We start from the raw sequence: 12318 nt of genomic DNA on the forward strand, positions 1-12318 counted from the left end.
TCTTTTAACTTGTGTAGCAACTCTGGGAAGTAGATCTCTTAACCCCCATCACACTGAAGGGAATATCAGCTTGCCCCATTTGGACAAGTGGTTAGCTCCAGACTTCTGACCCCAGTTTCCATGCTCTTACGTGTTGTGGCTATTCCAAGGCAGATGTGAACATAACTTTCACAGAACACAGATTGTCCTAGTCCTAATCAGCTGGACTCGGGGAAAATGGATAGACTTCCGCTTTTCTCCTTCTCCCTTTTCTCCTTCATTTTGGACAGCCTCATTTCATTTCCAACAAAGTCTTAACTCATTTCCCATGGTCCCAGATGTGAAACACCTGTAAAAACTTAATTGAGCAACAAACACAAATTTGTCTTTAAGAGTGGGGGTACTGGGGATTGAACTCAGGGGTACTTGACCACCAAGCCACATTCCCAGCCCTATTTTGTATTTTATTTAGAGACAGGGTCTCACTGAGTTGCTTAGCACCTCGCTTTTGCAGAATCTGGCTTTGAACTCATGATCCTGCTGCCTCAGTCTCCTGAGCCACTGGGATTACAGGCATGTGCCATGGTGCCTCGCCAAATACAAATCTATTTTAATGCACCTGTCCCTGAAATACCCACAGGATTGAGTACTGGGGACTTGATGGCTTAACTTACTTCCAGTAGATCCTTTCCAGATTTCAGGATGTCAATAGTGAACCTTTTGTAGTGAGCCAGGTTGGTTGCTTCCCTTCTTTTCTTGTGGGTAGAGCTTTTGGGAAAGTAGAGAGCCAGGCTGCAGAGAGGGTTTCAGGTAAAGTACTTGACCAGTTGAATAGGCAAGACCCGGTTGTTAGTGAGCATTGAATACGGTGGGAGGCATGTGTGCCTGGGCAGTGAGAAAGTGAGCAGGAGAATGTGTGTGGGCGGCCAGTGTGGCTGGCGCAGGAGGCCATGGGGAGGTTGCTGGCTGGACTGGGCTTGGTAATTAAGCAGTTGAACAGATCTTATTAACGGAGCAGGGTGTGTTCACCACAGGCCTGTAGGGAGCGGGATGGAAGCAAGTGAGCTGGAAGCATCTTTGGACACATGGAACTGGGTATGAATTTTCACAAGCTGGTGATCTGCAGAATACACAGTATAATCAGAGACTCCAGGCAACATCTCCTCAATGTTTTTAAAAAATCAGAACCTAATACTTAGCTTTGTTGTATTTTAGGTCCCTATGACAGTGTTGGTAAAAGAAGGAATTTTTATTTTCATAGAAAAATGAGTTTTGCCACCACAGTACAAAACAAGACCAAGTCATCAGCCTCTTTAGCCCTTTCAGCAATTATTTGCAGTGTCAATCTGAACTTATTCTTTTATACTTGTACTGTTGCAGTAAAAGGCCCTCTGCATTTACTTTGGTTCTGTTGGATGGAAAGCTGCAGTCAGGAAGAGAGAGGGATGCAATCAGAGGTCCCTTCTCCAGGAGGTTCAAGATCAGAGTGACTCTGGAAGGTCAAGGTAGGCTGACATCGTTCTTCCATTTATCGAGCACCTCCTGCACTGGGTAGCAATGAGATGGTGATCGTCACCAGGAAACATGGTCTCTGTCATTGTAGAACCTAAGTGAACACACGGAAAAGCGGCCCAGTGAAATGGTGCTAGGAGGAGAAAGAGGCAATAATGAAAGGGGGTCTCTGAGGAGTGATTTCTGCTGCCAGAGCTAAAGGATGGGAAGGGATGTGGTGGTGGAGGAGTAGACAGGTGGGCTGCGAGTGTAAATGAGAACCCTACATCGACAAAGTCGTGGATGAAGGGATGAGTTTTGTCCAAGTCAGAGGCAGGAGTGGCTGGATAGGCATGGCCTCCATTTCAGAATCTCCTGTGAAATCCCTGGGAAGTTTCTGGGCTCTTAGGAGAGCCCTGCCCCAAGCAACTGCCTGCTACTTCCTCTTCCTTGTCACTTGTTGAGGGGAATAAACAAGATAAGACAGAGGAAGTAAATATAGGGATTTTGAAACCAGTCTCATTTCGGTTGCTCCTAAGCGGGGCAGTATGTCTGGGGGACTTGGCCTGTTTCAGCAGAGATGGCCTGGCTCGCTCTACTGTGGTTCACACAGGCAAGTGTGCAGAGGCCAGAGAAGCGTGTTGAATAAGAGGAAGCAGGCTGAAGGCACAAATACTGGTCAGCCCGGCAAGGGAGACTCTGCGTCCCTGGACCCCAGCCTCCTGTGGAGCGTCGCCCGCTGAGTTAGGTGGGGCTTCTCTGGGCTGCCATCAGGCCCCAGTTTTCATCCAAGCTCCTTGAGTTTGGATCCCCTCTGAGAGTCACAGGGTGGCTTCATGCAGTGGCCTGCTATCTCAAGCTCCTCGTAGGACTCCCCCACGGGGATCCCTGCCACTGGGCCTCTTTGTGAAAGCCCCATAGTGAGCACCTCAAGGCCCTTCCTTCTCCATGTGCCCTTGGAAACCCTCTCCTTCCACTTGAGCAGAAGTGAACTTCAACCTTGCGGGGGTGGGGTGGGGACTAGAAGGACGAGAGGCCCAGAAGTGTTGTGTCAACACGGTGGTTCTGAGTGTCTAATCTTTTACTACCTGTAGGGACAGGTGGATGCAGAGGAGCTGCTGGCAGGGAAAGCCGAGTTTTTTCAAGGTTATGGGTTGTGCAATAGCGTAAAATATCTTTGAAGCTGCAGGAGGAGGTTAGAGCACCTTGTTCACAGGCATATCATGCAGAAGTTTCCATTTACAAGTCCTTATTTGCTTTAGTTTAGGGGTTTCTTTGCCAATGTTTCAATGGGTCTCAGGAGTGAGTTGTTAATGCCAATCTGTAGTTAAACATTTTTTTTAAAAGAAGGACTCTTCTTTCAGAGTTTTCCTGAGGTTCAGTGTAAAGTAGTTACCTTCAGTGTGGCCTTTTGGGATAATCTTCTGGTCTGTAACCTTGTACTAATGTCTGAGGGAGAGAAAAATAAAAATATTCTCTCATTATCCAATTACGATGTGAAGGTAAACAGCAATTCAACAGGTAATATGGATGAGGCTATGCTGAGCTTGCGTCTGGGACAATGACCAATGAAAAGAAGCAAAGTATATTTTTAGCATATCAGGACTGTTTTGAACATTGATTCCTCCTCTGCCCCATAATTCCAGTGGGAACTTCAGCAGCAAGTGCTTTTACTTGAATTCAGCATGTAAAACATCTTGCTTCTGTGTTACACTTTAAAATATTCATGAGGAACAGTGAATCACAAAGTGAACAAGCAGCAGCTTTGAAACCCACATCTCTGGGTGTGGTGTCCAGTGTCCCTTCATTTGGTCTGAATGTGTGGTGTGACCAGAAGTCCCCCCCACAGGAGGGCTGTGGTGTCGTCTTTCCAGGACCAGGGACCAGTCCTTTCCTCAGAGCTGTTGTTGCCCCAGGAGCCCAGGACTGGAGGACACTCTCTGCTCCATTTCAGTTCTTCCGCCGTTCTTTTCTTGTGCGGAGATGATTCAAGCACGCCTTGAATCATGCTCTGAGGTCCAAGCCATGTGACCTTGATACTACTTTGGTGTGCCAGCTTAAGCCACGAGCAATGTTAATTAAAAACTTCAGTGATGTTTTATAACAAGCACAACTTAAAGTGATGAATGCAAAGGATCCTGCCTGAGATCTGTGGGCAGTTTGTAGAATCACTTTCAAGGATGAAATGCTTGTGTATGTACCGAGAAGAGTGTAAACTAATTTCCACACAAGTGTTTTCCTCCTCCTTTTTCACCTTCTGTATGGTGGCTGCTCAGGCTGTTCCTTCTGGCCACCCTAGGGAGTGGTGCTAATGTGAGCACAGGAGGATCTGCATGGGGTGTGGAGGACCTAGCTGCAGGGGCTTAGGAGGTCCGGTTGCATGTCTTCCCTTTAGCCTCCCACCACTTCTTGAAAGTGGTTGTGATCTGGGCAGGATACTGGACCTCTTGCTCCATGTCCTCAAACCCAGTGGCCTAATGACCTGGGCCTGGATCCAAGCTCTGCCACCCAAGAGCTGTGGGATTCTGGGCACATTAAAATTAAATAATGTCTTTGTGTCACCTGTAAAGCAGGGGTGATAATGGTGTCCTCTTGACAGGGCTATTGTGGGTCGAAGGGCTGTGTGTGTGTGCCTGCCCGGTGGTTTGCTTCTCTTAGGGTGAGTCCCAGATGCTCCATGCCAAGTGATGGAATCTCTTACCCTTCCCTCTTAAGGCAGCTTTGCTTCTGAGTGGTGAAGGGTAAATGACTGGCGTATTCATTAGAGTCAGAAGAAAGAAGATGAGCCAGGGACGCCAGAGGAGGCAGATGGGCTGTGGAACCTGGCTCTAGCCATTGCCTGTGATGGCACGCCCTGCATCCTTCCCCTCCATGTGCCTCACCAGAAATAGTGCCACTCTCTGCCTCGGTGGCACACAGCCCACATCTCCCTTGTGTGGCAGCATGGACACGGGGGCCTCTGGAAGGCAGCCCTCTGGCCTGGAGACCTGCCGGCTGTGCGGCACTCCCAGAGCAGAGGCTCTCATTCATCAGCTGGCCCTTCACTAGTTTTCCTGGCTGGTTTTCCTCAGTGGTAAATTTTCACTGGAGCCTCTCATGCTCAGCCTATGTCATTTCAGATTCTGGGCACTTCTAGGAGGCTCAGTTGGCTGCCCTTCACGTGACCAGGGAGAGTCAGGAACGCTGCTGGTGTTTCTGCTCCTTGCCCAGACCCATTGACTTTTCATTGCTTCTGCAAGGGTTTAGAGTGGGAGAAAAGTGTGTTTATGGGACAGGCTTAGAGCTGATGTCTCCTTTGGAATCCCTTGGAATTTATGTGGTGGCTTTGCCCTGTGTGGTGGCCAGCCCCAGTCTCGAGTTTGTGACGGCCCTCATCTTCCACTGCAATGGCTGTGTGAGGCTGCCACCCTGTGGCCAGCTTCCAGCAGTGCAAACGTAGCTTGCTCTATCCTTTGTGTGAGATTTGTTAATTTTCAAGACCTTTTAACAGAGATGTCCGTGACTGTCTCACTACACACGACATTCCAGCTCCAGGGCTTAGCATTTCTGTGTTGGCATCGCTCTAGTCACTTCCTTCCCTTAAGCTCTTCTCCTCTGCCTCTGGAGTGATGTTGCCGAAATGGAATCTGATTCTATTTCCCCTCCTCTCAAGCCTTTTCATGGTTACTCATGTTCCAGACTCCAGCTGAGCAATCAGAAGCTCCTGAGCAGGCTCCTCTGCCCCAGACTGCATGTGCTTATCTGCTCTTCTGTCTTTCCCTGTTTTACCTGGCTAGTGGCTGCTCACCTGAGAGTTTTCTCTCAGTTTGCCACCGCCTCCAGGAGTTCCTCCACGTTGTCTCGCTTTCCTCTTACCCAACCCTGGCTTGCTTCCCTCAGTATGCCTCAGACCCTTTTTTGGAAGAAAAAGAAAGACATGGAAAACTGGTTGGAAGAAGGAAATATGAGAGAATTTAACACTGCATTTTAACCAGATAGTTTTTCTCCTCTTTCACAAGTTGCTTGAGTAGAGACTTTTATCTCTTTGCCCCCTGTGTGACAGCACTGTGTCTGGTGTGTGACTGTTAGTAATTATTAGAAAGAATAAAGAGGGGAGTAAAAGCAGGCAAAGATCCTCTTCAGCATAATTAAGCTCAGAGAAGAGCTGAGGTAAGCTCGTGGTGCGCTAGAGGAAAGGTGCTATATGTCCGTGCACATCTGGAAACTCTCACCTGAGTGAGCAGTGTGTACAGGTCTCCTCTCTGTTGTGCTGCAGTAACTGCAGTGACTGTCTCCATCCAACTTTCTGAGCTGCCAGGTTCGCCTGTTGAAGCATGGCTTCACTCACTGCCTTATCAAAACCCTTCTGGAAGCAGAGTTCCAGATTGAGTCCAGACCCTCCACAAAATGACCCAAACTCACTGAGTTTTTGCACCTGTCTTTATGCGTGTCCTAAATACTATTCATATTTTGGGACTCAAGAGTTTGCTGGTGAATTTAGTTTCTTTTTTAACAAGCATTTTGGCAAAAGCACATCCTTAAATTTCAATTAAAAGTATCGTGTTAAACTGCTTTGAGTATAAGGTGGTGTGCTTGTCACCAAGGGAGCCATTGAGAAGGAGCTTTCTGTGCTTGTGAGGGGTTGATAACCCCACTGGGGTGGGGACAGATGCAGGAGCAGTTAAAACACAAGACAGCAGAGAGGAACATGTCACAAGGCAGCAGGTGATTATTTGCCAAGTAAATGGCTTGTGGAGGTGGCACCGATCAAAACAGTGCAGCGCAAGTGCCTCCCTGGTCCAGAGCGCTCCTACAGTCCTCCCTGCTCCCAGGGCACTCCTCTACTGCTCCATGCCAGGCACCAGTTTCTCAACCTGTCATGCAAAGCCCTTCACGACACAGCCCTGGTCCCGCTTCCCAGCCTCAGAGGAGCCCCCCAAGCTCTGAAGAGGTAGCAGAGAGAAGGCACTGTGGGCTGAGCGTGTGCAGGCCCGACTGCCCCTCCTGCCTCCTGCTTCCTGGTCTGACCTGTTCTTCCTGTGGAACTCGGCGCAGAGCTCCACGGGGAAACCTTCTGTGATGCTGTGGGTAGAATGAGCCATTTTCCAGGGAGCCTCACTCTACTTGTGGGATGTACCCTCCTTCCTCAGGATGGTGATTTCTGTCCTCTGTGTGACTGACATCTGCCCTGGGGAACAGCTCTTTTACCTCTGTAGCCCCAGCACTTGGATATCAGACCTGTGGTACCTGTCTTGTAAATGTTTGTCACGGATTGAAAGCACTTAACTTATAAGGCCAAGGAACATCACTAACTTGAAAATGTTAAGGCATAAGCTCTGTGGGGCCCAAAGAGGGTGACCTGTCAGAATTGGTTCTGGGATTTTTCATAGAGCAAGTAGGAATTATTAGAACTGGATGGGAAAGGTTCATACTTTTTAAATAGATCAAACATTAAAAAGAATTCAAGTGGAATAGCTCAGCTTTGGTAACTGCAAGCAACTTGACCAGTCTCTCCAAACAAACCAGAATAGGGAAGGGAAGGCTGGGGTGCAGGCCATGGAGGTAGGTTGTTTCCAAGGGAGCGGAGGGTTTATCTAAAGGAACAAGAGGAGCAGGTTGAAGGTGGCTGGGCTTCGATGGTAAAAAGGCCACGCATGCACTCAGGTGTCTTGTAGCTAGTGAGTGGTACTTATTACTTGAGAAAACTGTGGTAGCTTACCGAAGTGGCATTTTAGAAGTAAAGCAGGAGATGCCCTGTGGCCCTGCCTTCACTTCCTCCCATGGCACTCGCAGAACCTTCCTCCCTGCGGCCTTGTGTTCCTGGGATCCAGGTGCGAAGCCCCCTCACTCACGCCTCACCCTCAGGGCCGGCCCTTTCCTTCTCTAAACAAGGGCTTAGAGAAGGAAACTGGCACTGCCCTTGACCTGGCTCTGAGCTGTTTTCTGATCCTCTGGGTCCCTCTGCCCTCGTGACTGTAATGACCCGGAAGGCAGTGACACCCACACGGCAGGTGGTCCTCCTGAGCTGAGTCACTGCCCTGGGAACAGTGCCCTGGTGAGGCCGTCCCAGGCAAACTGGGACTGGGCAGAAGAGAGGGACATCTCCACTCAGCCTCTGGGTCTTTGAGAGTGCTTTCAGTGTGACAGAGCAAAAGAAACATGGATTTGGCAAAGTACAAAGAAGTTTTCCCCATAGCTAAAGTTATGGCCCATGGTTTTCATTCCATGGCAATATACCAAAATTATCCACGTAAGAGATATCTTTTAAAAATGGGAACAGGAATTTTAAAATGCTGTTTTATGGTTGACTTTGTGGGTTAATAGAGTTTAAGGAGTAACATGACATGGAGAGATGTCTAAAGCATGGATATTTGAAGTTCGGTTTATTCTTTAAGTCTTATAGGCACTCTGGGTGTGTGTGTCTGTGTGTGTGGGGGGGGGGGGGTTTCTTCATTCCCAGAGAAGAGAAAAATGTAGTGTTAATTTTGAGTAACAAAAGGAGGTGGTGTTGTTTTTTAAAATTCATCTAGCTTATTCACCACACCATTGAATAGAGATGACCTCAGTCATCTCTTTTTGCCTGGAAAAATGAGCCTTTATCAAATGACAAAAGAAAACGTGCAAGTCTGACCGCCTGGTCACTTTCAGCTGATTGGGGTTTTCCAGAAAACCAAACAGGCGGCTCTCTACACTTCCACAGCTCAACAAATAATTCTTTGGAAAAGACTACCAGCTTACTCATTTCTAATAAAGCCATAAAAAAAAAAAAAAAAAGTCTGGTGACAATTAGTCAGTTGCCTGAATGCAAATGTTAAATGTGATTAACTACACTGTCACCAGTGGGAGCTTTCAAATAATGGGAGAAGATCATACCATTTCTTGCTCTCTGAGTATGGGACTTTTTAACCTAAAAAGCAAGCTGAAGTCTGACTGCACACATCATGAACCCAGTTCATGCTCTACAGTGGAAGTATCCTTAGAGGGAAAGAACCTATGGTTTTGGGGAGCAGCTTATCTCAAGCCCTGGGGCTACGTGTATATTCAGGGGCCAGCCTGGGCCCTGCCAGCCACTCTCAGTAAATTCATTGAACTCAGCACTTAGTTGCCAACTGTGTTGTCGATCGTGACCCAGAAGTTAAGGTTTACTCCTTTATTTTTCTGTTTACTTTGCATGAGTACTGTATGTATAAAAAGGACAGCCAAAAGGTTTCCTAGTTTTTCTAAAATTCTAGAATCCAGAACCACATCCTGATTCCTATGATGATTATGATTTCAGATCTATAAAAACTAAATCAAAACACATTTGAACTTTAGAGGTCAGTTGATTCTAGAATCCATTCCAGTTGAAAGATCTCTAGACTGACTGGGCTGGGGAGTATGGTTTTGGGGAAGAGGACATTAAAAGGAGAGAAGTTTTCTTATTTTCTTTGTAGCCTGTGGCAGGGGCGGTGGGGCAGGTGAACTTACCTACTTTTGGAAAGAGGTTGCAAAAAAGCCAGTCTTGGTGACCACGCAGAAAGATTAATGAGCATTTGGTGCTGAATGAAATACCCGGGGCCTTTGAGAAAGCTGTGGTAACAGGCCTCACAGGACAGTGTTGCCCGCTGAAGTGAAGCCTTGCAGGTCCTGGGGATGCACTCAGGCGCTGATGAGTTAAAAAGGCAGAGATGTCCAGTAAGTGAGTTCCCGCTGGGCACGGGTTTGTTTATCCTGCCTTTCTGAAGTTGAAGCCAACATTCTTAATGGTTTTGAATGATTCAGAATGTTCCTTTTTTTGGCAGAGCTGCCTTCCACACATGGGCTTTTGACTAAAACTCCTTAGGTGAGGTCCAAAGCCAGAAACCAGCCTTGCCCTTAATGTCATATTTTAGAATCATCTTACTTTAAAGCAGAAGGAGAACTATCAAGTCTGACTTGCTCATTTCAAACCTGACGGGACGGCACCAGGGTGGCTTGGACCTGCCAGAGGTCATGGAGCTGGAAAGACACTGGCTGAGCCAGGCCTGTGGGTCAGGAGCCCAGGACTCCTCCTTCTGCATCTCACAGCTCCCAGTCCAAACCTCAGGCGGAGAAGTTCCAGCATGTCCTTGGCCTCCCAGCTGGACGAGGCAAGCTAGCCCTTTGAGGGATGTTGAGAAAATTACAGAGGTCATAAAGGAGAACGTCGATTTTACAAAATAAAATAAATCATTTGTGTGCCATAGGCAGCTTTTTCAGAACCTCCCTCACCAGTGCGTTATGAACTTGTTAGCTTCTAGATGGAAACAAGAATAAGGATATTTCTATCAAGATGCCAAAATAAGAGACTTGACATACCTTTTTATTTTTTAACTGGTTGAGAATTGACTTATGCCACACTCATTCTTAATAAAACAAACTTTGAATCCTTAACCACAGGAGAAAGAATTGAGCAATATTCTAGGAACATCTTGTACTCTTTGGGACACTGAGTAAATGTAACATTTAGAAGATGCTCTGGATGCTTGCAAGTGACCCTTGGGAATAGAGCACAGGGGGAAACCGAGGAAAGACCCAGAGAGAGGAGCTGAGCAACCAGAGAGGAGAGCTTGGGAAGGGCACAAAGCTGGCCTTTCCTGCTCATCTAAGGACTCTGGGGAGTCGTGACCCCTGCAGGGGTAATTTCCACCTAAACCTGGAGGAGGCCAGGACCACCATTGTAGTTTTTGCCAACCAGGAGGGATTCTCCCCAGACCATGGGCTGTGTCCACAGAACCAGTGACTGGCCATGCATGGTGCCACCTGAAAAGTGGGTGCAGGTATTTAGCACCCACTGCGTGCTGGCACTGCAGTGATAGTACAGCTTTTTGTATAAGGACAACAACTTGAGAACAAGATTAAAGAATTTGTCTAAGGAGAAAAAACAAGTCAAAGAAATGAGATTTGCACCCAGATCCCTCTGCCCAGGGAGCCCTCCTATGGAGTCAATCCTGTGCCTGCTCCTGCAGGAAGCATTTAAGCAGCTGTCATTCATTCCTTTGTTGTTTAATGGCATGATTATTACAAAGCCTATTCGCTCCCTTCTCCCTCCCCGACCCCAGAATGTAAACCAACTGTCTTAAGTACCAAGGGAAGCATTTCCAGCTGACCCTTTAACAGGAGGAACTGGACCTGATAAGAGCTGGTACCATTTCCACCCCTCCTCCAAGCCCACGGAAACTCTGCAGAACCACAATTGTTGTCTTTAGCTTTTGGCAGTCCTTTTGGAGATGAATAACAGGATTCTTCCACCCTGTACCTGTATTGTCTTCTTTCTGAGGTGGGCAATTTATTTTTGAAAAGCACTGCTAACGTGAAGAATGTGGCTGTGCTAGGACCACTTGTGTCCACCGTGGCCTTTCCTAGGGTCCTCCTCTTGGGATGCAGGGCATCTCTTTGGGGCTCCTTTTCTAAGCCACACTGAAATGGAGAGTCATGATGGAGGTTGTTGAATTTTCTTTTCCTCTTCTTTGTTTTATTTACATGTACTTAAAAATTATAATCCAGGAAATGTCTAAATTTAAACATGGGCAAAATTTTCCTAACAGAATATCACACAGTAAGCTGGGAAAATGGAATAAAAGCAGTATGTACGGTTTTCTTCTTAGGACTTTTATATTTGTGTTGGATCAGGATGCCCCAACCCCTCTTGCTGGGTTTCTCCTGGGTGGGGACCTGTGAGACAGATTCAAGTAGGGCCTCTGTGTGTTTCTGGGTCCCTGCCTACTCCTCCCCTTTTGTTGCTGCTGGCTGTGCCCGGTCTCCCATGCACTTGAGTCCTAAAGAAACTGCATTTGACTGTGAGTTCAATCACAAGGTCGTGTACAAACATATCACTTAAGTGTTTTCTAGCAGTCCAGAGCAGTACTGGGCTCTTAGCTGATAATCAGTGTATTAATTACCCCCTGGTGGATTGTAAGAAATCTCTTTTTGGTCATGTTGAAAAGTAGCTGGTGGCTCTGCCTGTGGCTGTTGACCAATCAGTCCATGCAAGATGTGGTGTGGCACATCAGTTCCTCCCATGTCCATGGCTCACAGGGATTCGGGGCCTCCGGTGTTTGCACCTGCTGTACCGTGTTTTCACTTGGCACCTGTTCATCTGCGCCTGCTTGTATGTTTACTCACACTGGACTCACCCCTCCAGTTTGCTCTTATGTCTTCTGGGCTTATATGGCTCTCACTGTGCTGTAAATGCAGTGAATGAGAGGTGACCAAGTGGGCAGATGGAGATGTCTGGGGTGTCCTGATCCCAGTTTCAGATCTTACCCGCTTCCCCTGACTCTTGCTTTGACATCCCTTAGCCTGCCCTTTCCACTCTGATGCCTACCCACACAGTCTCTCTGTACTGATGCCCAATCTTATTTTAGTCTTTCACAACCAGTTTTAGCCTATTGACTGTATGGAACTTCTGGAAATTGTATCCAAAATGCTAGATGTACCACCCCGCACAGGGGCACATATTGAAAACCTACTACTCACCTTGTGTTTTTTTAATTATGTTTTCACACTAACCCTTGGGAGGTAACATATGTTCTTTCTGCCCTAAACATGAGAAATTAAAGCACCAAAAGGGTTACGTGGCTTCCCCCAAGGCTGTGTAACAAGTCACAGAGGAGAAACTTAAATCTGGTTCTTTGTGATCCCAAAGCTTATGCTGCTTGTCTTTCTAATCCCTGTTTAAAGGTACCATTAATTGGTAGATCATTTAATAGCACTTGACATTAAAAGGGCAGTGTATAAGTACTTTCACTAGATAAGCTGGCACTTGTGTGGAAGGGTGAAAATGAGGAAAAGACTCTTATTTGTTTCTGATTGGCAGAGCTAAGCATCCAAGTAAATGTTCTGAAGTTTGACTCTTACATGCCCAAGAGG

At 47.1% G+C, this 12318-nt stretch overlaps 1 protein-coding gene and 1 long non-coding RNA gene across 2 annotated transcripts in view; one reads left to right on the plus strand and one right to left on the minus strand.

Moving 5' to 3' along the window:
* The window catches only part of LOC306667527, a 159459-nt gene that overhangs the window by 88923 nt on the left and 58218 nt on the right, over positions 1–12318 (minus strand). The window lies entirely within an intron of this gene.
* Positions 1–12318, plus strand: part of LOC306667525 (uncharacterized protein) — a 58869-nt gene that overhangs the window by 44521 nt on the left and 2030 nt on the right. The window contains exon 4 of the mRNA XM_079150211.1: positions 1360–1484. Within this exon, the coding sequence (XP_079006337.1) occupies positions 1360–1484 (125 nt within the window). The remainder of the gene's footprint in view (positions 1–1359; positions 1485–12318) is intronic.

This window comes from Sciurus vulgaris, assembly GCF_902686455.1.
Source record: "Sciurus vulgaris genome assembly, chromosome: 8".
Taxonomy (NCBI): Eukaryota; Metazoa; Chordata; class Mammalia; order Rodentia; family Sciuridae; genus Sciurus; species Sciurus vulgaris.